The following is a 27286-nucleotide window of genomic DNA, read 5'->3' as shown; positions in this document are numbered from 1 at the left end:
TAATTAAATTTTATCTATTTTATTAAGAAAAAATAATTGCTCACAACAAAAGCTCCGATGAAAAAAGTTTAATCTGCATTTTTTACTTATGTTTGTACAAAGAATCACCTTGACCAGTTGTACCATAGATTTATCCCTATCTATAAAATAGGGAGAGACGTGTAACGCTGGTACCGTTCATAAAATTACGATGAATAAAATTTCATTCTAAAGATTAAAGAAAGATATTTATTAAATATTTTATAGAATGCTACTACTTTATTTTACGAGCTTTTATTTTTATGTATATGTATAATTCTTTATAATTCTACATCTAGCTGCACATCATTGTTCGATTCCAGCGCATGGCTCATTTGTATCATGATAACTATGTAGGTCGTTACAGTTTTCAAAATCTGTAAAATGAAGTGTAAATATAATTATAGAAATTCCGTCATCTTGTTTAAGAATCACTAATGTAACAACGTTTCTCTTTCTCTCTTTTAGATGCAACAATTTGATACAAACCGAACTTAAGATACGATTATCCAGAGTGATACCAAAAACAAAGAATGTTTTTGGACTTTGCAAAATTTGAATACTGAACTGTTGAATCTGAAACAATTGAGAACGATAATTATGTAATACATCAACAACAATTAATTATATATAACAATTTAACAATATAATAGCAAACAAACTTCCTCCTGCATATCAGTATCTGCGTCGCATCCATAAATAGCGTGAATGATTTCAATGGTTTTGTTTGCCTGTAAGTGTGTTAGCTCAATTATAAAATCTATAATTAGTATTAGACAATGATAGACGAGATAAACTACCTCATCAGCTGCATCCTTGCAAACGCGACTCAAATAAACGGCTTTCAAAATGCTCAGAGAACTGAATGCCAATATCAAAATTGTTTGCTCTAGCAAAATTTTGTACTGCTGTGTAATGTATCGAATGTAGAAATAATAAAGTGATCCAGTGAGAATTACGATAATTTCTCCTATCTCCCAAGCCATTTGTACTCCAAGGATAGTGCATACCAGTTTTGTTATTTTACACAATTCCAGATGCACCTGTCTTAAAACCATTCAAAGATAATTAGGAATATTTTTATTTAAAGAAAAAACTTTTTTGTTTCTTAAAATAGCTCTAAAAAAACCTAACTTAAATATTCTAAACCAGAAAAGAATCCAAGAAACCAATGGCGAATGAGAGTCAGTGTGATAGTCAGCAAAGTTTAATTTTAAAACTTTATTCCATGAATCCAAATAATCTTTGAACGTTTCGACTCGCTTTGGAATCCTCCTCAGTAATACAATAACTACAAGTTTCTCCTTTGCATGTTTAAAATGAAATCACCATCAAATTTACAGATTTGATGTTATATAATCAACAAATTAATTACAGATTAAAGAATTCTTATAAATTACATATTAATAAAAATTGTTTAATGTGTAATCAATTTGTAATGTTATTTTACTGTATTAATCATTATAATTTGATTCAATGTTTCAAGACGGCTTCTTTTCATGTTTAAAATTGTACAACATCAAATCTGTAAATTTAATGATGACTTCGTTTTAAACATGCAAAGGAGAAACTTTGTAGTTATTGCTGAGGAGAACTCCAAAGCGAATCGAAACGTACAAAGATTATTTGGATTCATGAAATAAAGTTTTAAGATTAAACTTTGCGTATTGACTACTCGTACCACGCAGACTCTCATTCGCCCTGGGTTTTTTAGATTCTTTCCTGGTTTTGAATTTGGAGAATTTGGCTCGTAAGAGAGATTAAATATTCTAAGCGTTATGCAGAAAATTGTAAATTTTAAATATCTTAGTAATTTGACTTTGAACATTATTCATATCACATTAAATATGATGGATTTTAAATATTATCAATTTTTATTTCTACAATTTTTACTAGTTGTAAAGCTGATTGTAATCTATGGTCCAAATATATTTTTTATAGAATTTATTTCATAACAATGTACCTTATAATCTCTGTACTTACTTGATTATCTGTAACAGATGTTTACGTTCCTGACATTTTGCCATCGTGGCACTGTGTCTTCGAGATCGATTTTGGAGTTTACTTTGCAATTCTTTTTTGAACTGAGGTGGAACGAACTCAGTTTCAATTTGAGATACAACTCGATTTTGACTCTCCTTTGACACAAAAACATTCATTCGAGACTGCTTCCGCCGACGTAATTGAATCATGTTCTTCGAAAAAATATACTTCCTTTGTTCGACTTTCATAATTTTGGCATAATCATTCAATTCAAAAATGCCCAATTTTATCTCTTTTGTTAATAAATTTGTTAATTTGTCGCACAAGAGTTGGTTGATTAATTTGAATTTTATTTGTAAACACCTGCATTGTTATAATAGTATATTAAGTGTATTTGAAAACTCTTGCATTTTTCTTTCTCTCTCTCTCTCTCTCTCTCTCTCTATCTATCTATCTATCTATTTATCTATCTATCTCTATCTCTCTTTTCTTCTGTCTTTTTTTGTATATTTTTTCATAATTATATAATAAATTAAAATTCATTTGCTAATGATACAAAACAAAATTACAAAGAAAATTATATACAAAATATTTGTGAACCGATAGCTAGTACTAGTAAGAGGGTGATTTTACAAAATAATGAATAGAAAAATAAAATAAAATTTTTAATAAGATTTTTTTCGAGAAAATCGATTTTAAAGATTCGTCGAATATGATGCGTTAATTGATAAATTAAACGAACACGATGAAAAGCATTCATAGAAATTTACTTTGAAGAGCAGAATTATATATTCAACAGAATGGTCAGCACTTTTAACAATTTATGAAGTAATAAAATTTATCGTGCGTAAATATTCTGCTTTTACTGTGTATTCTCGACTAGTACAATAATAAACACAAGCCTGAACAGAGATAAAAATTTATAGTGAGATTCATTAAGTCGAGACATACATAGTTAAATGCACATCCGGCGGATATTTAAAATTGATTTTCTCGAAAAGAAAACCTCATATGAAAAAATTATATTCTACGCTTTCGATTTATTTTTTCAGGTAGAACCACCCCTTTCTGGCATCACTAATTCACGAACATATATATTAATGTATACATAATATCAACGATAACGTTATATGTAATAAGTTATGTTAAGTAAAACATGGATTACTAATTTTTTACATAAGGATTAGTGAGTATATCTAATAAATATATATCTAATAAATATATCTAATAAATATACTTAAACTGGATTATTTAGAATCAATTTACATACTTTAGAAATATGTAGAATTCGAAGACGTTAATACCGTTGACACTCAACGAATACATGTACATCAATAAAATGTGAATTGCAGTAAATGTGTCCACACGTTTCTTTAAGTGATTAAAAGATACAATGTTCGCAATGATAATGGTTATAATCCACATAATTATTATTCCATTCGTCATAAAATATATCCTGTCATAATTCACCGACAATCCAAGCTGTCGCAATGTTTCATCAATCTCGAAGATCTTTTTACAACAAACTTTAAATTTCTGCACATATCAATTTATGATAAAATAATATTATAATTTATACAAATGCATAATTTTTTCTTAAAATTATATTATATAGCTTGTAAATAAGCAGTATAACAATCACTTATAAGACATCATGTTAATGTATCGTTTGCTCACCTTCGTATGCCACCAGCCTAGTAACATCTTGAGAATCACAGACACAATAATAATGTACATCAATACTTCATATAGGATGTATTCCAGCTTCATCAGTGCAACGTTTGCATTGTATTTTCTTTCCAAATACAATGAGCTACAGCTATATATACCACATATAAACAAAAGATAGATCAGACTGAGTATAGGTCTTGAATAACCACGAGGATATTCAAAAGCACGAAGTCCCAATAAACAGTTGAGACTTGTCATCAATGCTATCGCTTCGGAGAAGCATTTTGGACGCGTAAATAGCTTCATCTTGTCAGATTCTTCTCTTTCGTACGATGTTCCTCGACTATCGTTTACTTAAACGAAATGTCTTTGTTTTTAATCTTTAACTGATGATCGAATACTTGAGATGTTAAAAAAAACCAAAGTGATATATCTCCCAGAGTTTCTTGTCGTTCTCGCGTCCAGCATTAATTACAAGGAAGTGTTAATTCCAGCAGTGTATATTAATTGCTATGTAATTAAAATAATGTATAATTAAATAAAACTAACGTATAAATATTACATATGTGAAAATATCACGCAATGTGCTATACTTGGAAATCTATGCAAAAATGGTTGATGATTATGTTAAATCAAACCACGATGCTATTCACTGTTCTTCGCTCTTTTCTCTCTTTCTTTCTTTGCTCTATTTGCTCTCGTTTTCCCGCAATTCATAAGTCAATGATCGACTTTTAATAAATAAAGGAACACACATGAGTTCATAAACGATTATTATGAAGAACGCAAGTGTACTAAACGAATGTGCGCAAACAAGCCTCCGCGATAGCCATTGAAGCGATCCTATAGTATACGTAACTATAAAAGGAATTAACTCTGCCTGTTAACCAACGAGTAATTAGTTGTACAATCATGCGCACAGGGATCATTTTTTTATTACCTTGATGCAGGTAATATCATAAGATGCTAGATCCAAGACCTACAGCAACACGTTTCTGGAAAAAGATGATTGCTGGCGAAAGATTGTTGCGCTGCATGATTGTTGCTGAGTATGCAGATGCATGAGGAATATATAGTGAAGACAATAAATCGCTATACATTTGTTATACAAATGGTTGAACAAATCCAAAAACAGATTTTAAAAATATTCCCGAACGTATTATTTCCATCTAAAAACGTTGCAATTTTTGCGTAAAGACTGTTATGTCCATGCGGGAAATTTTTTATATTACCTTGAGAAGATTAATTCCTAGAAATAAAATTGACTAATGGCAAACAAAAGAAAATTCAGGAACTGTAACCAATTAAATACTACAATAACATGAAAATTCTCTTCACTCGTAATTTATTTCTTATTGAATATATATTATGTAATACAGTTATAACTCATAATTCATTACTATTACTAATTAAAACATTGAGCATACTGTGTATATCATAGAGAGCGTCAATACTATCCGGTGCACGCACAAGAACATGTCACGTAGATTAAATCGACGAGTCGACGAGATAATTTATGTCGGCGGTCATGATAGCGTTTCTAATGTGTATAGGCGTATTTTTCACGAACATTCCGTTATGATTGATCACTATAAATATGATGAATTTATTACCACAATGAATGTAAAGGAGTGAAGCTGATACAGGTACCACTTCTGATAATCCTCTAATCCCATTTGTCCCATGATATTTTATCTTTGTCACCTTCATATGTTGTGAAAGTTAAAAAATAACATTGGCGTTTTTCTATGAATTTTTATTTAAAGACAAAAAGATGCAAGAGCTGAGACCAAGATAAATCAAGTTTAATAATTTATTTCTGGAGTTCATTAAACAGCTGATATTTATAACATAAAAATTAATCTTTTTTTAAAGTAAAATTTAAACCTCAAAATTTTCGCGCGCAGGAATGTTAGCCTCTATAGGGTAATCCCTTAAAGTTCCTTCCTCCACAATCAGCCAGAGCATAACATTATTTAGACCGACGTTGGCGTAGAAAGTTATTTCAAATGTAAAATTGCCAAGCGAGCTACATTACAAAAATTTTATTTCATAGTATATATTGCATGTTTATTATAATTACAATTATAGCAATTATCGTGCATATTGAAAAAAATACAGGAACAAATAATTAAATAATTTATAGGTCGTCACACCACCCCACTCTATTTTACGTAGCTTTTATTTTTATGACAATCTGCGACATTTACTAGATATACTGTATTAATTCTTTTATAATTAAAATATTCTATTATAGAATCTGCATTTAATATTTATAATTCTTCAAAAATGCACATCTCGCGCGGCATTGTCCGATTCCAATGTCATGCTCACTTGTACCATAATAACCACATAGATCGTTACAGATTTTAAAATCTGTAAATAAAAAGAGTATAAATATGATGCATTTGCGATTAGAAATAGAATTATAAAAATAATTTTCCTTTTTTTTTAATGTGAAAAATATTGAATTTTTTTTAGTTACATATAATATATTTTTAATCATATAAATTTAATCGTTTTATATAATAAACGCTGATATAATAGCAATGTTTCATACATAATAATTTGATACACACCATGCTTAAAACACGCATATCAAGAGTAAGACCAAATACGGAAAATGTTACTGGACTTTGCAAAATTTGAATACCAAACTGCTGAATCTGTAACAATTTGAATGGTAATTATACAATACATTAGCGTAAGAGTAATCGATTATACACTTACTCGCAAAAAAAGCGGGCCACTGTAATATTTATAATGTAATAATTATAATGGCCCATTTCTTTTTACGGGTTTTTGAGTATACCATCTGATCAAATTTGACCCGGACTGGTCCATTTAAACCGCACGCGTAAATTGAATCGGTAAAAATTTTTTTTTCTAGATTGGTACAACCTTCTCTGACATTCGTGTGAAGTTTGAGCGGGATACGTCAATTAGTGTGTGTTTGTTACGACGCCATTTGTTTACGACGCAAAAAGTTTGTCTGGCGATTTTTACTATGGAAAAAAAAATTGAACAACGAGTTTGCTTGAAATTTTGTGTTTCCAGTGGAATTACGGCTACGGAATCATTGAAAATGTTGCAGAAGTGTTTTGGGGAATCTACTTTTCTGCGACCTCTACTCGACGTGCTTTTTGCAAAAAATTCAGGTCTTTCGGTACGAGTCTGGCGGCGATGCGCTTCATACCCAAAACATTAACCAAAATGTGTTGAGTCAATCCATAAGAGATGTTGAGAGCTTCTGCTATCTCTCTAATGCCAACACGACGATTTTCAAGCACAATTTCCTTCACTTTTTCCATGTTATCGTCGTTAACAGAGGTGGATGGACGACTCGCATGAGGCAAGTTTTCTACGACCTCACGACCCTCACTGAATGCTTTATGCCACTCAAATACTTGCGTTCTCGATAGAGTAGACTCCCCAAAACACTTCTGCAACATTTTCAATGATTCCGTAGCCGTAATTTCACTGGAAACACAAAATTTCAAACAAACTCGTTGTTTAATTTTTTTTTCCATAGTAAAAATCGCCAGACAAACTTTTTGCGTCGTAAACAAATGGCTGCCAAACACACACTAATTAACGTATCCCTCTCAAACTTCACACGAATGTCAGAGAAGGTTGTACCAATCTAGAAAAAAAAAATTTTTACCGATTCAATTTACGCGTGCGGTTTAAATGGACCAGTCCGGGTCAAATTTGATCAGATGGTATTTAACAACATAACAGTAAACAAACCTCCTCCTGCATATCAGTATCTGTGTCGCATCCATAAATCGCATGAATTTCCCTACAAATAAATGTTATTTTAATTATAAAATCTATAATTGTTGTAGACAATGATAGATGAGAATAAATTACCTCATTGGCCGCATTCTTGGAAATACGATTCACAAAAACGGCTTTGAAAACACACAAAAGAGACATTGACACCGTCAAAGTTGTCTGCTCTGCCACACTTTTAACTTTGTTCTGATGCATAACGTATCGAACAAATAAATTATAAAAAGCTCCAGACAGATACATGATAATTGTTCCTATTTCCCAAGCTACCTGTACTCCAAGTATAGTGCATACTATTTTCGATACTTTACACAACTCCAGGTGCACTTGTCTTAAGAACAAAATTAAACATAATCAGAAATATTTTCATTTAAAGAAGAAACTTTCTTTTCTCAAAAAGCTTTTAAAAAATCTAATTTAAATATTCTAAGCGTTTTGAAGGAAATTATAAATTATAAATATATCTTATTATAATGGCAAAATTAATGGACTTTAAATTGATTTTTATTTCAAAAAAATGTCATAAAATTGAATGCATTGAATGAACATGTCTGTTCCAAATATATCTTTTTTATAACAATATATATATAATATATACTTCATAAGTCTTGATTTATTTTATAACAAAATATATATATATATACTTCATAAATCTTGATACTCACTTGATTATTTGTAACAGATGTTTACGTTCTGGACATTTTGTTATCGAAGGATTGCATCTTCGAGATTGATTTTTGAATTTACTTTGAAATTGGTTTTTGAATTGAGATGGAAAGTGAGATTTAATTTGAGATACGACCTGTTCTTGTTTCTTTAGCTTCGAAACATTTATTCGAGATTGCAGTCGCCGACGCCGTCGAAATATCATCGTCGAGAAAAAGACACGCTTCTGTTGTTCAGCATCCATAATTTTGGCATAATCTTTCAATTCAAAAATACCTAATTTTATCTTATTTATTGATAAATTTGTTAAATTCTCACACAAAAATCGGTTGATTAATTTAAATTTTATTTGTAAGCACCTGCGTTGTTGTAACAGAGAATTTTAGATTAGAATCCATTGGCTAATGTCACAAAATAAAATTACAGAGAAAATTATGTACATTAATATATACGGCCTTAAGTCATACGTATGTATACAGAACCTTTAATTTTATAAAAATGTTGATAATGAGTGCCAAAGAAGACGGAGGACAAACAAAATATTAATTTGTTATAAAAATAAATATTATTGTTCAATAAAACTATGTTTTAATTTACTTTTTGTAAGAACGTTTATATTAATTTATGGGATTTTATATATAGATTCTTTTATATAGATACCTACTTATGAATAAGACTGTAATATCAACGTCATACAATATGTTATGTTAAGCAGAACCAATAAAAATTATTAATATTTTATATAATAATTAGTGAGTAAATCTAATAAATATGTACGTAAAAAAAATTTCTGGATTATTTAGAAGATCAATTTACGTACCTTACAAATAGGCAAAATTCACAAATATTAATAGCGTTGACAGTCAACGAATACGTAGTGACCAATATAACATAAATTGCAGCAAATATGTCTGTACGTAATTTTAAGTGAATAAAACCTACGATGTTCAAAATGAAAGAGCTTGTAGTCCAGACGGTTATCACTCCGATTGTCATGAAATATATACTGTCATAATTTACTGACAATCCAAGATGTCGCAATGTTTCGTCGATCTCGGAAATCTTTTTGTGACAAACTTTGAATTTCTACATATGTTAATTTATGATGAAAGAATATTATAACTTACACATATACGTATGTATGTTTTAAAACTATTTTATCTTAATTATATTATAAAGTTCATATATCATGAAACCATAAATAAGTTGGTATAAAAACTGTTTATAATACATCATATACTGTTTCGTTCGCTCACCTTTGTATGCCACCAACCCAGCAACATCTTGAGAAGCACAGACACAATAATGACGTACTGCAATATTTTGTACAGAAAGTATTCTAGCTTCATCAGTCTAACGTTTGAATAGTATTTTTTTTCTATATTGAACGAGCCACTGAAATATATACCGAACACAAACAAAAAATAGATCAGGCTGAGTAGAGATCTTGGATGACCACGAGGATACTCAAAAGCACGAAGTCCCAATAAGCAACTAAGATTTGTCACTAATGCTATCGCTTCGGAGAAGCTTTTTGGACGCGTAAATAACTTCATCTCGTCAAATCTCTCTCTCTCTTTCACACTGTATTCAACTGTCATTTACTCCATCGAAATGTTTTCGTTTTTAGACTTCAGTTAATCGAATATCTAAGAATATAAAAAACGAAGTAATATTTTTTTCACAATTTCTTGTTGATTTTCTAATTACAAGGGAATATTAATTCCAGCAATGCTAACTACTTATCATATAATTAAAATAATAATTAAATAGTATCAACGTATAAATATCACGCACACATGTAAATATTACCCAATTTTCTGTAGTTCACAATTTAAGCGAGAATGGTTAATGATTATGTTAGATGAGACAATAGCACGATTCTTTGTCTTCCTTCGTTCTACTTGCTCTACTCGGTTTCTTGCAGTTTGCAAGTTAATGATCCGTCTTTGGTAAATGAAGGAACATACATAAACGATTATTACGAAGAACACGGGTATGCTAAATGAACGTGCACAAATGAGCCCCCACGGTGGTCTTTAAGCGATCATATAGTGTATCTATATAAAAAGGGTGGCCGTGGAGCAATAAGTAATTTATTATATAACAACTTGCGCGCAGGTATCGCTTTTTATTACATTAATGCAATTAACATTATAATATGCTACCCAGGATCTGCAACAACACATTGCTTAATTTAAGAAAGATCACGTATAGTCATTGCTAAATGTAGATACACATAAATATACAAGTGAAGACGACAGACCAATAGACATGCATTACATATGGCTCAATAAATTCAAAAATTGATTGACAAAATATTCGATTAGAATGTGCTACTTTCTTTAAAAAAACGTTGTAATTTTTATATTATACTCTCTAGTGGATATTTTCTTTACCTTGAAAGAATTATTCATGGAAAATAGTAATTAATGTAAAGGCGTATGAAAGAAAAGTCAGAGGACTACGCGATAAATTAGAGACAAGTATGAGAATTGTTTTTACTTGTAATTTATTTTTTGTTAAATATATAATACAGTCACACAACTCATAATTGATTATTAATTACACATTGCGCATATTGAGTACCACAGAGAACATCAATGTCATCCGGTGCGCGTGTCAGCGATCAAACTTCTCTATAATATTTAAGGAACATATGTTTCATTTATACAGTTAGTATTAACGATTTAACTATTTTACTTTATAGAGGAATGACAGAAATTGCTCGTCGTGACATCTCTTTACAGACGCATTGCATTAATATTCTTGATTATACAGACGCATCGGGTAGAATATTTTACAGTGTGCTATAAAATTATTAAGATAAAAGCAGAAACTTTATTTATTATAATCGACATTTATTTATGAAACTGATAATTATAAAATAAATGTTAATAGCAAACAAATTAATAAATCACCTAACTATTTCGCTTCATCAATCGCTTTTTAATTGTCTTGCCCGCAAAATAAACGCACACAAAAATAAATTCTTTTATGATAAGTGATTTATTTGTATTATAACATTGTCATTTTCACATATCCTTTTCATACTACCTTTACAAATATCTCTTTACATATTTGATAAAAGACGAACTCACATGATTATAAGGTTACCTATAAAGTGCTGACTCTTGTAAAATAAAAATAAAAAATCTAAGTAGCTTAGCTAATTATATTTGATCTTCAAAAAACAAATAAAAGAATTTCATTGAAAACAATGTTGCAAATTGCATTTTTGTTCAATGCTGTCCATGTTTTTATTTTGTTTTGCTCATTTGGGATTAAATTACATTTAAAATAGTAAAACCCCCCCTTCACTTTATGTCCAGTATTATAAAAATAATATAATTTTTTGATGTATCAATGTTATTGTTAGTTGTTGAAAAATGTTAAAAAGAGTTGATAAAAATAAAATAATGAATTTACAATTTAAAACCTATTTTGAAGATTAGGTATTTAGTTCCACAGAAATAAGTTTCTTCCATTCTAATTCATCTGCGTTTTTTTTTCACAGGAAAGCCAGTTTAGTTCGCACGGACAATCAATCTCCAAGCGGATCGAGTCACACAATCGTATTTGCAGAGAACCGGGAAACGCGGGAAGCGCGAGGCGACGATCCGTGAAGTTGGCCTTCTCGTCGGCAATTCCATTCTTTTTCACTTAAGCTCGTACGCCGTATAATCGACAACGATCGAATACGCAGCCGAACGATAACTATCGAGGGTAGAAGGAGAATTTGAAGGAACGCGGAGGGATGCAGTCCCATGGGAAGCCCTTCCATTGTCCCGAAGTGGCCTACTAATCCAGGAATCGGAGATTCGAGAATATCGACGAATATATCGTATAAACGACGATGTAACTCTGCACAGTTAACGCAACTCAACAACGCTTTTCAACAATTATTGAATATACCGAGCAATACCATATTTCTTCTATTATCTAGTGTTCAAATGTATGTGCTAATCGATCGAAAATTGTTTAGTTTCAACCAGAGAAATCAAAAATGATAAAAATAATTTATCCTAAAGAGAGACTCCCCCAAAAAAGATTATTTTATTAATTATTGTAAAAGTGATAAATATAGATATAAACGATATTTATGCAAACGTTTCTTAAAGTTTAGAAAAACGGTCGATAGTCAATTCGCGGTCAGCTTATGATGATGATGATGATGAAACCGTCACAGTTTTCTAAGTCTTCTATCTCTGGTCGTTGAAATACGCAAGTTCAAGCTTGGAGTACATGATTCAGGTAAGCGATATAACAGATTGCCAACCGAAGAATCTCGATTTTCGAGAGCTTTTTGTCCGGCGGCAACGTCGGTTCCCTAACGAGATAAATATTATCCACTTCAAGCAGCAATTTTTCCTTTACATATAAAGAATTCCTTCACATATTAATGTGCTACTGAATTTTCGAAATTAGATTTCTTCTGATAATTTCCGTTTTTCAATAGGATATAAGAAAGCGCATTATACCGAAACACTTGTGACATCAATGAAAGCACAGGGATGTACCGATTGAATAAAAATCCGAAATGAATTTTATTGGTAAGAATAATTATGTCGTTCTGATAAGATTAAACTTTCTTTTAACTCAAACTTTTCTGGATATCAAGAAATATATTGCAGATTTATATCCACCTAGAATGTATGAAGAACAATTTTTTAACAAATTTTAATAAATAATTAATTGATCTACATAGAAGAGAGGCGTAAATTATTAGAAATGAAATTGGGGATGATAAATATCAAAGAACAGCTTTAATTAGTAGAGAATTTTTCTAAATTTCATTAAAAGTTCCGGAAAATCATTTTTTAAGTATTACGATTATACAATAAAAACTTATAAGCAGTTTCTTCGCGATATTTCAGTGCTTTACTTCTTCAGTTTGTTTTGTCTTTGTAGCAAGACTTCGATTCTGCGCTTATCGCAGTCTTACCGTGTGGCATGTGCGGTTCGATACTTTTGGGTGGCCCTTCTTCGCCTGCGTCTTTCTTCCCTCGACAAAGTGCCTGAACCAGGAGCTCCTACACCGTTAACGGCGACCCCGTGGCCGCTGTTCGCCATAGGAACCGTCCTATCCTCGTTCGCAAAATCACAATTGAAACTCTTCATGTGCCTCTGCGTTCCGTAAATGTTCCTTTCAAAAAGGTCAGTCTGATCTACCGCGAAAAATTATCTCCTCACCTTCGCCCTGAACGTAGATTCACGTCGTAAAGCATTATTATCTTGCTTCTCGTAAAACGCAGCTGCAATTATAATTACGATAATTGTCAATCGGATAGAAAAAACGCGGATGACGTTGCGAGAACTTAATTTTGTTGCATGTAACAAAAATTCCAACAATATATTACATAACTTTGTTTCGTAATCTTAATTTAAGATATATTGTCTGATTGATTTGTTTCTTAACAAAAAAAATTTGTAGAGATTATTTATCAGTCATAGAAGTCTTTATTAAAAAAGTACTCCAGTTATTTAACGTTAAACTACAATTAGATATTTATTGATATAAACTGTAATTTTAAATAAAAAACACAATCCTTGCTATTCGTGTGTCGAATTGAGTTTGGTTAAAAATTATGATTTATATTGATAATTTTAAAAATGGAAAAGTTAATATTGTAGTTTAAAACCATTATAGCTTTTAAATAAAAACTTCTATAATTGATAAATAATCGACTTTATTTAACTTTTTTAGGTATCAGCGATTTTCTTCATTCTCCTCTACATTAAAACCATCAAAAATATGTTATAACATAGTCATATGTGATAACGCGGTATTAATCACATTACTGAATATGAGAAGTAAGTATTTATCATTATTTTAATATTGCAATAGTATTGTTCGCATTTATATATATATATATATATATACCTCATATTTCTAGTTACTTTACTTTCCCCTATAATTTAAAAACTATTTAGCGTCTCGATATTTTTGATCTTTAAAAATTAACTACAGATTCATAAAAAAACCATTTGTCGTTAAAATTAATTACAAATTATAAAATATTAATTAATATTGACTTTAACGTTCTCTATGCAATTAAAGTTTAATTTAAATACATATTAAGTTTAATTTATATAAATATTCAGATATTTATGACATTTTATTTGATAAATACGATTTTTAGGAAAGGGCGCTAAGAGACGCGAAATAATAATCAAATTTTTCGCACCATTTACTTTGGGGATTTGCGAAAGCTACGAAAAAATGCAACATAAAAGGGTTCACCCTACTTTCCAGAAATATTAGGGTTCGATCGGCGATAATTGGATGACCAAATATTTGTTCAGCACACAAATGTAACTTACGTAACAGAATTATAGTCATAAAAGAGAATAAAGCCAGAAATAACTTCAATAGAAAGAGAGATATTATATTAAGAAAGCTCCACACTTTCGTATATAGGCAAAAGAAAGAGGAATGAAAGATATAAATTTCTAATACTATGGAATTCCATCGTGTCACCAAAACAGTCGTTTTGAAATAGTCTATTTATGAGAAAGATGTTGCATTATTGAGTGAAACGCAGTTTGCGTTCCGCACAAGTAGCTCGTTCTTCATCAAGTATTGACGAAAAGCAACCCCGAACGACTGCTGCCCGATCTGATTCTTATGGTAAACCGACAATTTGTATGAGCATTCACCACTCTCTTTCTCTCCGATTCTTTCTTTAATATTTTAAAGAAAACCAGATTTCGAGCGACAAGTCTTCTCGGCGCTTCTTTTAATATTTATCATAACACTGCTATCAAACCGATACGATTCCCTGTGGATTTTTTTTATTTTTACGACTTTACACCGTAGGATTTTACGCAAACTCAATTTTGTAAAAATATGCACTTTGTGCGAATTATATGCATAATTCTAATTCTTAAGAAACTTAATTTTAATCTATATTTATATTGAAAGAATTAATGATAATTATAAAGCTCAAATAGAAAATTTTAATTATTAAGAGAAGATTAAATAAGAATAAGTATAATTTGCTTTTGTCTAATATTGAAATAAACAACAATTAATTTTGCGATAGTTCAATTCAAGAAATTTTTGTAAATTTGGTGTGTAAATTGTAATAGTAAATTTAATATTTTTTTAAATCTTTACATGGTATTTCTAATATTCTCGTAAAGTAAAATTACTTATTGCACAATAAACTATCTACTTTTGTATAACAATTAACGTGTGTTTTTATTTATTTGTCTTACTTACCATAGTTTTCCAAGATAAAGAACAAGTTTCCGTTTTTCCTCGCCTATTTTCATCCGGTTTGAAACGGATCACTCTTTTCTGTCGTTCTCAATTAAATTTCTTCACCGATTAAACAATCGCACACGAAATCTTATCCACCTTTTTTTTTACTATCAATCTTAACACAGGAGGAGATTCTTTTGAATATTTCACTTTTCTAAATCACTCGTTCATTTATCGACTCCGGATCGCGATTAGATCAACGTCGATTGTTATCCGCAGCAACAAGATCACTTCTGACAACATCTCGATCTCCCGGCTTCGACGAGATCGTCGGGAGAGAACGGTCAACAGCATCCCTGGCAGAAAAACTGATACAGGGAAAGGTGAGTTTGGCTACACAGAGCTGGCGGGTAGGGACTTTCATCTCCCGTAACCACGCCCTTGATTCCGCCACAGCCTCCCTTGTCCTCTCGTATCCCCAGCATCCCTGATAGCATCCCGAGCGTTCTCCAATCGACTATCGAGAAACGTCCCTGCGAACCCGCCCCAACACCTGACGCCACGTCGCCATTCCGCCGCATTTCGTAATTCACGCGACAGTATTTTACACAGCCTCCCGGATACGAGGACCATTTTATCGATCATTCGACTTGACGCTGAATGTTTTGGAAAACTGGTGCTGGATTCCTGTCGTCGAATGATAATATTATATTTTAACACCGAGCATGTACGAGTATACAAATAGGTAAATGATTTGATCATTTCTAGCATTATATGGTTACGTTTTATTTTAAAAAAGAAATATTTATACCTATAATGAAATATGATATAATAAGTCAATAACATCTATACTTCAGCTGTCATCCACCACAGTCAAGAACAAATGTAATTGACTTATTTGTATCCTATGTCTTATTATATCCTATTAAAAAAATAAATGTACATATATTATATGTATATATATATTTTTCTTTTAAACTTAAATGTTATTAAATATCTTTTAAATTTAGGATTAAAATATTGTTTTACATGAGTTTTATGAATAGGAGCTGTTTTATTTACAAACGCTATGAATATTCTACTGGACAATGATTCGTATAAGCGTAATCAAAATATTTAGTGTAACTATAAGAGAGATGCGGAAATAAAATTATTGTATTATATATAATTTTATTTTTCGTGAAAAGAGTTTATTTCTCTTTTAAGATGATTGTAATATTTATTTTAAACGTATTCTAGGAGCAAGGAGTAAATTGAGGGTGGGTTCATTTTGGAGTAATATAGATTTCTTCGGAGGATCAGGTGGCAGACGCGTCGCATCTGCGCCATTCGGCTATAATAATAATCACAGTCGCATCTTCCGTCGCAGAACATTTCTGTACAAATTAAACCAAGATCCATCAGTTCGTTTGTACAGTAACGTACAGCTGCAATTTTTTGTCTCCTAAAATATGTGTAGTAAACAGTGTGTCTGAAACTTTTGATTACGGTTCGATCAAATTTGATATACTAAATTGACGTTAAAATCGAGAAAGAATACGTGTATTAAAATTAGTTCATTCTTGTAACGTTCATATTAGTAAAGTGGTTGTTTTATGATTGTTTTATGAGAACAAGCAAAATTTAAAAGAAATCGAATTTGAATACTTTAATAAAAAAAGAATTCAAATACTTTAAAAAAGTACTTAAAAAACACTAAATCTGGTAATTTTCTTTAAAGAGAAATAGAGATTTTTCTAATTTAACTAAATTATAATTTGCAAGCTGGTCTTAATTATATTTTTGCTTAATTTAATCTTCAATTTAACTTTTATTATGTAATTTTAACTTTTTTAAATATTTTGACTTAATTTTAACTTTTATCATCTTTTTTTCATGCTTTTTTTCATGCACATTGAGAAAAGCCGAGTTCTTTCTTCCGTCTTATTTTCACGGGGCTTGTATTTGACATGATCGAGGAAGAGAAATAGAATGATGACACCCCCGCTTTATAGGGACAGAACCGCAGAACCCGCAATTATGCAAATTGGTCAATCGGACTTTAATCTACTTCCAATCCGACTGCCAACACCCATCTTGAAAATTGCTCGTGTGGGGGTTGACACGTGCGGCCGAGAGTTACGACGAGGTGCCGCGTGCGAGTACACGCGTGTATAATATGTGTGAACACGACCAATCCTTGCCGCAACAATCAAGGACGTGGCACACGCCCTGCTCGATGCATCCGATTAATGTGTTCCATCAGGCGTCTCGGGTGTTATGAGATAGTTCACACCTCGTTACCACAATGACGATCCTTTTCGCGACCGAAACCCTTTTTTCCCCTTTTATTTCGCCAAACACATGTTTTTATAAAACTTCACAGTTATTACAAATCAATAAAATATTATTAAATTTTATTAATATTATATTAAAAAATAAATTATATTTAACATGAATGTAATAACATATTACACATTTATGTATATTGATTTTTGTGATATTAAAATGGATTTACGCGCGTTTAAAAGATAAAAGTGTTAAAAAATATTTATCGTTAATCTTTAATTTTAAAATTTATTTAAATTTTTTATATATTATTAATAAAATTATATGATTATTAGTTTTTATTATTAATTATATATAAACTTGAGAAATTAAAAGGGATATGCAAAACTTTAATAATAATGTCAGTAACAACCCTATGTATTACAGTAAAGATTATTATTTAAGCATAGAATAAATTATTTCCTTAGAAATAATAAATCATTCTTTTTGATCCTACATAGAAATATATGAACACTCCTCAATTTATTCTTTTTCCTTTTATCACATACACATATTCTTATAGATGTACATACACAAACACATAAAAACATTTATTTGTAAGGTACACTGAAATATTTTGAATACGTAAGAAAGTAGTATACATATTTATAGAAAGAAAAATCACAATAAGGTTCATAATATATGTCCACATCAAAGATACCTAATTCCTGTAAGCATGAAAAACACTTTAGCTCTTTATAATTTTCTTTATAATTATCATTTTCTTATTCCCAGATAATCGCTATTACTTTTTCAATCGGTGCTTATATACTTTTTAGATATTTGAACAGATTATATATAAATAAAATTTATTCGACGTTTAAACAGCTGATTGAATCTACTTAATATTTTTCACCGGCAATTTTTTCGTAGCTGTTATCGTGAAATTGGTGTCGTCCTCCGATCGATGCCGCTTTCGATTAATTCCGTCTCTTGAATTTGTATGTCCAGAGATGAATGAATCAACCTCCCTTTTTGATCGTCGGGTTTTCCACGCTCGATGCATTTCTGCTCTGACTTCGCCGTTTAGCAGGCAATAAAGAAAAGCCACGAAGGCGCCCTATAAAGATAAATAACATAAGTGTGCTCGGGGATATTTAAATTATGCAGTTAGGTCCTTCGCGTCATAAGTACCTGGAAGGATGCAAATAGCTGATCACAAAAAAGCCCTACAAGCTCTACCCGGTAATCCTTATGGTAGGATAATCCCAAGTAAATTGTATAATGTATTCCGAAGAGTGGTAACAAGACTAGAGTTGATTTCGCCCATCTCCTAAATTAAAAATTAAAATAAATATAGCATGGCATCTAACAAAAGATCGTATGCTAAACTAAATTTTCCATCAAAAGGCCATATATATCCTCTTTACACATCGAAAATAACGAAATTAATTTAAAATTGATATAAATTGATGAATTATGTAATAAAGTTATTTATGTATTAATTGTTAACTTGTATTTCATTTTTTTCCGCTGCAGATGCACCGATGTCTTCAGCTTCACCAGTAGGACGCGAACGATATTGAGAAACAGTAAAAAATTGAACTGAAAGAAAGAAATAAACAGATAGTTTAAATATGTACACAATTCAAAAGCCCGTTGTATTATGCAATCGACGTACTAAAATACATATAATCATTGGTATTCTTATGATGAGAAACAGCGAGGAATTGTTATGAGTGGTCCAGCAGAGGGTGTCCTCAATAGTCGCACGAAATATAATCCATGGTACTACTACCAAGACAGGGAGACCTATTTGATATAATGAAATCTGAGTAAATTGCGATTCAAGGCTTTACATTTAAAATAGTTTTAAATAAGTTTATTTTATTTCACCCCATCCTAGTGAGATATACAGAGCTATTGTGCTGCTATCGGTACATAGCGCTAGGAAAATTAGATTGTGCAAATACAATCCTTCCATTAAGATCCATGAATAGTTTGCCACAATGAAATATTGCCACAAACTCGTGATGACCTTACAGACCCAAGTCTGAAAACATCGATTAATGAAAATGCAGATTACATTACTCGATTAAGAATAATATCTCAATAAAGATGAAAACAAAAGTGAGACAGATAATTTGGAATATTGTTTTTCTACATACGTAAATATTTATAAAATTGATTGATTAATGCAATGCTCATTTTAATTATAGTTTATTCAAAAATAGTTTGTGAGATTGTGTCAGAGAGATTTTTAGATAGACACAAAAGATCAGTTATAGATTGAGCAATAAGTTATTATATGTATAGAGTAATTTAATTAAAGCAATGAAAATCGAAATAATATTCGTAGAAATTTAATAATGGCAAATTTATTATTAAAAGACAGTAACTATTTACTTATTTGGTGTAGTAAAAATTCTGAACAGGATTTTAATACTTAAAATGAATAATTAATTTATTACTATCTTTTAGTATTAAATTGGCCAGTATTAGAGTTCCGTAAGAGTAAAAAAATTAAATTAAACGAATTAGTAAAAATTAAAATAATAATAAAAATAATTATATCGATGTTCTATTTACATTCTCTTCTTTGATAAAAGCACTCTCTCCATCGACAAATACGACATCCCAGGTTAATCCGATGCCGCCTATGAAACTCCAATCTTTAAGGAGTGCCATAAAAGCTCTCATAATAAAGGATGCAAATAGGTGCATGTGCAATCTATTTCTGGGATTCCTGAGTTTCCTATGTACGTACGGAAAACATATTAGCAATAATTGTAACACTCTCAATGGAATGGAAAAGAGATAGCGACTGTGCTCAGATGAGGAAAATATATATACTTACCTAAGTAAGGAAAAAACCACCATAGCAACGATTAGTGTGGTAAACGAAGTAATGTATCCAATATGCGATATCATTCTAATAATCGGCAGCCATTTCTGTCAAAAGTACATAATGAATAAAAGCTGTATAAATAAATCAATTTTATTTTATATCTATTGCATTCATAATAATCATACAGCAGCTTTAAAATTTTGCAAGAACAATTAATTGCATTTATATAGTATAATATTATAACTAAATCTGAAAGTGCTTTGAAACAAGAGACACAGATGACATAGTACAACGCACCTTTGTTTATTTTGGCAAACAACAAAGATGTAATGTATCTCTTGTTGCACTTTTAATATTTTTCTCATAGAAAAACATTAAATTATATGTAATTATTACAAGATATTTATTATTAAATTTTTAATGTAATATAATATACCTAAATTCTTTTATACAAGAATTTTGAATATAATATAGTTTGTTTTACAAATGATTAAATTTTACTGTTTTTTATAACATCCAAAAATATTAAATTTAAAAAAATTTCAAATTCCATGTTCATTAATTTAATCGCGGTTTATTAAATTACAATGCCACAGAAAATCTGCCCACTTGCTTCAATCAAGCGTAGCCATAACGAATAGCTTACATTTAATAGCGCGAACTTCGCTGGCGTCTCGTACAACGGCAAATAATTCTTCTCGATTTGACGCGTGCTGTTCAGCACGCACAGGCTGTAATTGCTCCAGGAGATGCCGTCTGAGTTCTTGTACCATTCGCCGTTCGCCAAACAGACCTTGCTGGCCACCGCAAGCTTTCTCAAGTTGTCGCTCGCGAGATCGGTGTATCCCATAACTGAGGTCGGTGGACAGGGCAAAGTGGCTATTTCTGATGCGTCAGTACGCGACCAACAGAGCAAACCATCAAAGAACGGTGGGCATTGACGAATTTCTGTTCCGTTGCTCTCGACGATGACGCTGGATTTGACGACGTCGCGATTTTTCCATTGATCCTCATCAGTGACGTTATGTCCGAATAAGTTGATTCCGGTGGCCTCCGACATCATGTTGTCAAACGTGGACATACCTAGCGTAGGCGTTCTCGTTGATACAATAACGATTGTCTAATTAATGCAGAGAACACCCTATCGGGGGTCTGATAGACCCTGATCGATCATTTATCATTTCCAATCAAATTGAGAAGATTTTTTGAACTCTTTTAAGACTTTAAAAGATTTTGCGCGAGATGTAGATTTTTTCGCAAGGGACATTGTGAGAATTACAATGTTTTTAAATATTTAATTTAAAAAAAAACAGATATTTAAATAATATGAATTCGAGCCCACCTTCGAAAAACTTGCATTTTTGTCTCTGATTGGTTAAGAAGTGTTCCACTTCGGCTTCTTTCATCCCAGCGCTAAAGAAAAGAAATAAGAAGAATAAATCTATTATTTTTTTATTTTTCAATTGCAATAAAATTTTCGTTCACCATTCATTCCATTTACAATGCAAAATTATAATATAATTTTATGCATTTTCGTTGCAACGACATACATTATTATTAAATCAAAGTTTTATGCTAATATTAAACTCTAATTTCCTTATAACGTCAATTAATGCTTCCAAATAATTTCTTCGCTCTCTTTATCAATAGTTCTTACTATAGATCGTAATTTCTTAACATCGATTTACAATAAATTAATGGCACAATGTTTATCTCTTACCTTAAATTTTATTTTATTGTAATCACAATTATTTCACGTTATGAGTACTAGTAACAGCACTGTTTGAAATGTAACTTCTTCAGGATATGCACCTGCGCGTGATTGTGGCTGATCTGAAACTTTGGTAGAGAATCAGCGACATAAATCGGGCGGCTGCGCGTTGAGCTCACTCTTGCACGATTTTCCGCACCCCTTCCTCTCGTAATGACGTAAAAACAAACTTGAGTACGTAGAACAAGTCAACGAATTGGCCGCCAAGCAAAGAATGCTCGTTGCACGTCGAAGGTTCGTGATTTTCAATTGTGTCATAAACAAGCAACATAATAAGCATAATTTAATCTCTCTATGTGAGATATCTATTTAAAAAATATTACATGTACATATATAATTTTAAATAAGTAATATTTAATTTAGTAAAAGTAAATTTGCTACCTAGTTCAATAAATTTAAAATTATTTAAATTTTAAATAAATATATAAATGTGTTAATTCCATAATCAATGCAATTGAGGTAAAATTTCTGAATAAAGAATTAAGCAACAATTATTTCAAACTCTTATACAGAGTTTTACTAAAGAAAGACTTGTATATTGAATTAAGTATCTTTTAATATCCAATTTAATATTAAGTTTTGTAATCGCCATTAATGCGTATATAAATTCGTTTTTATTATTTTTGAAACTCTGATAAGTAAATATGTGTCGTTCACAAATTTTCATAATGTTACTGATGTTTGTAAAATGTTCAATTTTTAGGATATTCTTTTATCATTATATCATCTCTAACTCATGTCACGATTCAATTTTTCAGGTGTGTAAATGTCGCCATGCTTTGTGCAACGTATTTATAAGAATACAAACAAATCACTTATCTAGTCCATCAAAAATTTAATCTTTGAAAGTTCTTTTTGATAGACTGCTGTCAATATTAGCTCAAATCATCACAAGTTAGTCGTCAATATTAGCTCAAACCATTATAGGATTCAGTTTGAATTTCTAATGATATTACTCGAGACAAACTTCCGCATCAAAAACTGATGCGACGTAAAACAGATACCGATACCATTATAGCGCTATCAATTAACATATAATAATTCAATTTTCAAAGACGCCTACTCAATAAATATATTTTCGGAACGGGTTTATTAATATATATTAATGTATTAATATTTACTGATTTTAATGAAATTACATAAATTAAAAATTATCTTTTTAATATTTTTACAATTTTAGTAACAAAAGACAAAATCAATAACAATGCATTATCCATTAGTCCATTACGATGTATTATTAAAAAAAATTTTTTTTTAAACCTTACAAATATTACATAAATATTTATATTTAAAAAAAAGTATATTTTCCTGAGATCTTTCTTTTTGATAAATGTTTATCATGAAAAGGATTCTCCGCAACGCATATTCAATGCATATTCAATAAGGAAATAGGACAATCTTATAGGGAATAAAGCAAACGAAATGATGTAGTCAAAATTCATTTTATGTTAAATCCGTGTAAGGGACACGTCATAACAGAGTATATCTTTCTGCTCGAATCAGTTCGGAGAACCATCGAAACACACACACAATTGTGTCTTATTTACATACATTCATCGTTGCGGACCGAAGAGAGTCGCATAACGTAAGTATACGTACCGTAAATATCACCGTCCTAATCGCGCCGTAAAATTCTTGTTCTTCAACATATCCGATAAATTGTTATCATTACACGTAATGTTTACCTGCACATCTATCGCCCTGTTTCATTAATCGAGATTAAGACGAACATGACATAAGAAATAACCGGAGGAGTAATTCATGCTCGAAATTGCAATCTTAAAAATCCTCAATACTTATGTCAGTTATCTTACACTATGATGTCACAAGAATATTAAAATGACAGAAAAGTTAAATAGCAAGCAGCAACTGCTTAATCTATCAAACATTAGATACTGATGAGTTTAAACAAAAGTTTGTAACGCTTCTTTTATGTATGTAACATGAAAATCTTATACAGATGGGAAAACTTTAAGCTTCTTTTCACATTAAAAAGTCGAAAAGTTTCGCAAGTTTTTTTGGGTCCACAAAGTGAGAGGAAAATTTTCTCAGTGTTGTCCAGCTTGTAGGTTTTTATATGTAAAAATAATCAAACTCATATAAATTCCAAAGGTATAGTAACCTTTCAAAACTCTAAGTTTTAAAATTCTTTTTCTAAATTTAAATTTCGTTCATTTTTAACAAAGTTATAGCTGCTTATATTTTAAAGTTCGTAGCGCAATGAACTTTCTTTCTAACTTAATACTTTAATTCAATTAAAAGCTCTCTCTTTACTCTTATTAATTATTTGGATACTTCTTTATAAATGACATCATAATTCGAGACAATGTTGATATTCAGTAGTCTTTTAACATTATCGCGATCTTGTATCTCATATCTACAAATGCACGAGAGAATTAACTCCTCTTACAGCCATCAATATCGGTAAGTATCGATAAGTACAGATATTCCAACATCTCTTCTTCTAGACTTGCGTTACATTCTTCGCCCCCATTGTCCCTCGTGAGCGGTTCGCCTATGTCTATTCATTCGCCTAAATAACCGTCTATCGGTTCACCTAATAAATACCTTAGCTATTTGCCTCTATCTACACGCTTATCTATTATGTATATTATAAGTTGCTCCCTACGTCATTATGAAATATGTACAAATTTCCAAGAATCACTTGTCTTTTCTTACATAATTCATAGGCCACGTTGTACAGGGATTAAGGGGGCGAATTTCCACGCGCATTCGCTTCTTAATGAAGATCACTTGCGTCGCCTACACTGAAAAAAAGTCTGGTAATAATAATCACAAGCCTAGATAATAATACTAAAACTTTGGTAAAATAATTTTGCTCAAAAATGTTCAATTATTGTATAATATAAAACCAACTAAATGCTAATTTTTTAAATATTATCTTTTCTAAATATTACCTTACATTTTTCTAATTATTTCCAAACGATTGATTATTATTATTATAATATATGGTAATAGGTACATATTGCACCAATAACGACATAAAACAAAACACATTTGGTAGCTATATTATCAGACTTTTTTTTCATTATAGACAATCATGTGTATCTTAGAATTATTATATAATTGGGCGAGTTTCTTTGCGTTCTATAAATCGAATTTTTCGTCATGATGATACGGATGTCATCTTCCGAGCTTGGGACTATTAAAAATCACAATGCGATAAAATCTTGGCGATTACATGAAATCAAAAATAATATAGCACAATGTAATTCCTCTTATTCTCTTCATACAAATAAATAATTGTACAATAATAACTGTTTCTATTTCAAACTAATCTGTTTACGAATGAATAAAACGTAAATATATTTTCGATGAATAATGTATAATAACATTAAATTCAATTCTTGAGAAATAAAAAGATTGTATCCTTCGTCCTCCACGCGCGTAAGAAACATCCAATAATTGTGCACTCTGCCCTGAGCATTTTTGCGTTGACGACAAATAGAAAGTTCGATTAGCGTTGCGTGTCGACAAATCGGCAAATTTCAAGCTCTCTGATATCAAGCGTTTTCATTATACATGATAATCTTTAATAATATAGATCAGTCGCAAACATACAGCACTCTTTCTTTCCTCTCGACATTCATGTCACAACATCAGAACTATCATACCATCACATATACATACATATGCCTTTTTCGTTATTTATTACTTATACTTTCAATAATGTAATCTCGACCATTAAAAAGCTAAATTACGCGCTATAAAATTGCCTCTGGCTGAGGCGTTCCAGTGATAAAGCTAGTCTACTCTCGCTATCCTCGATTCGTGGGATCCGAGAAATAACGCGATAAGCTTCCTGCGCGTCATATTTCTTCTCTCGTTCGCTTTAAAGGCTCCTTCTCGCTAGGACTCTAACTGAGTCTCAATCGAGGCAGTACCTCGTCATCTCCCATATTAAGACATGATGCACAATTGTCCCAATTTGTTTCAATTATGCATCGTTATGCAGTATGTGATTAATTAAGCAATTAACGTATAACAGAGTAAAGTTCAGAATTTTAGCATTGATAAACGAAAAAAAAGATTAGAATGTATCATTTGTTAAAAAGCAAGTGTTGGAAAAAGTTTTGAAAAGCCTGAAATATTTGTACTTTAACACAGTAGAAATCGAGATCGAAAATAGTTTTACGAATAACATCATAACACATATATATCAATTTCATATATATCGCAATAATTTATAATTTGATATATATTTTTTAGACATATAATTTGCTCTCAACAGCGATATCTTTTAAATATCAAGGAATTAAAAAATTTGCAACATTCATGATCGACATACAGTTCGGACTCCGAATCACATTTCATCAATAGAATATCCGCGGCTCTACTTGATTACAATTATTCGATTTAAGTAGACGCTTATAAAACTAAACTTGCGTGAAGCTTGATTTCAAATCTCTTCACAAGAGGAGTTTGAATCAATTAATCGTTACCAGCCACGCGTCCTTTTACGTCAAGTTAATGCGTAATGGTTTAAAGTTACAGCTTATCCACTGTCACCGCTGTAATCTCACAACTTTATCATAGGTTTGCATATATATATTACATACGCAGAGAGAGCTTCTTGGTTATTCGCTACATTGATGTTAATGTTGATGTTATTTGCCGAACCTCGGATCCCTTCGACATTCATTTCTTGCGAATGAAAAAGCCGTCGATTTATCAAGCAGGAACGATTGTCAATTTCGTCGGCAGGATGTGCATCGAAAGGTCCCATGGATCACGAATACGCGATGTCATTGCGCGTCGGACGAAATCGATTTCGACCACCGACAGGACTTGCAACTGACGTCGCCGCTTTTTATGAAGCCCTGTTTTTATATGTTTATCAGTGCTGCAAGTACAGTACTCGTGGAACGGCTGGTGGATAGTTAGCGAATCTCTAACGATCGGTCAGAGACATTTCCCGGGATTCTGGGAACACCACTGTGGCCACATAGACTCCGTCTTGATACCTCTGCTGTTCAGGACTTCGACATGCACGGCTAGTCTGGTGTAAACATTCTCGTCCGTGGAATAACTGTTCGTCGATAGGTCACTCCTGAAAAAA

The 27286-nt window shown here is 31.2% G+C and overlaps 4 protein-coding genes across 12 annotated transcripts in view; all 4 read right to left on the bottom strand.

Moving 5' to 3' along the window:
* Window positions 1-299: 299 nt before the first annotated feature.
* LOC108731760 (uncharacterized) lies at window positions 300-2210 on the bottom strand. Its single transcript, XM_018462269.1, has 5 exons — window positions 2002-2210; window positions 819-1065; window positions 681-749; window positions 508-594; window positions 300-395 (listed from the first exon to the last, which is right to left on the bottom strand). Exons 1-5 carry the CDS (start codon window positions 2208-2210, stop codon window positions 300-302), a joined length of 708 nt encoding a protein of 235 aa, XP_018317771.1.
* Window positions 2211-12288: 10078 nt separating this feature from the next.
* Window positions 12289-13337, bottom strand: LOC108732125 (Helix loop helix protein 4C). The gene is given in 3 exon segments (XM_018462786.1): window positions 12289-12461; window positions 12464-12504; window positions 13079-13337. Coding segments are annotated over 3 exon segments (315 nt in total). The 5' UTR covers window positions 13255-13337; the 3' UTR covers window positions 12289-12363.
* Window positions 13338-18523: 5186 nt separating this feature from the next.
* On the bottom strand, window positions 18524-21841 carry LOC108731755 (Diuretic hormone 44 receptor 2). Its single transcript, XM_018462258.1, is given in 10 exon segments — window positions 18524-18556; window positions 18558-18707; window positions 18782-18920; window positions 19101-19192; window positions 19269-19399; window positions 19484-19640; window positions 20177-20342; window positions 20445-20539; window positions 21082-21518; window positions 21778-21841. Coding segments are annotated over 10 exon segments (1464 nt in total).
* A 4605-nt stretch (window positions 21842-26446) lies between these two features.
* fdl (fused lobes) overlaps window positions 26447-27286 on the bottom strand; it is a 42748-nt gene continuing 41908 nt past the window's right edge. For all 9 annotated transcript variants that reach the window (XM_018444445.1, XM_018444489.1, XM_018444499.1 and 6 more), the window contains one exon: window positions 26447-27277. In XM_018444445.1, coding sequence (XP_018299947.1) covers window positions 27130-27277 — 148 coding nt within the window. In that variant the 3' untranslated portion in view covers window positions 26447-27129. The remainder of the gene's footprint in view (window positions 27278-27286) is intronic.

The sequence above is a fragment of the Mycetomoellerius zeteki genome, unplaced genomic scaffold (genome assembly GCF_001594055.1).
Source record: "Mycetomoellerius zeteki isolate Tzet28-1 unplaced genomic scaffold, Tzet1.0 scaffold102, whole genome shotgun sequence".
Classification (NCBI taxonomy): Eukaryota; Metazoa; Arthropoda; class Insecta; order Hymenoptera; family Formicidae; genus Mycetomoellerius; species Mycetomoellerius zeteki.
The sequence above is the reverse complement of the archived record's forward strand: the minus strand, read 5'-3'. Positions and strand labels throughout refer to the sequence as shown.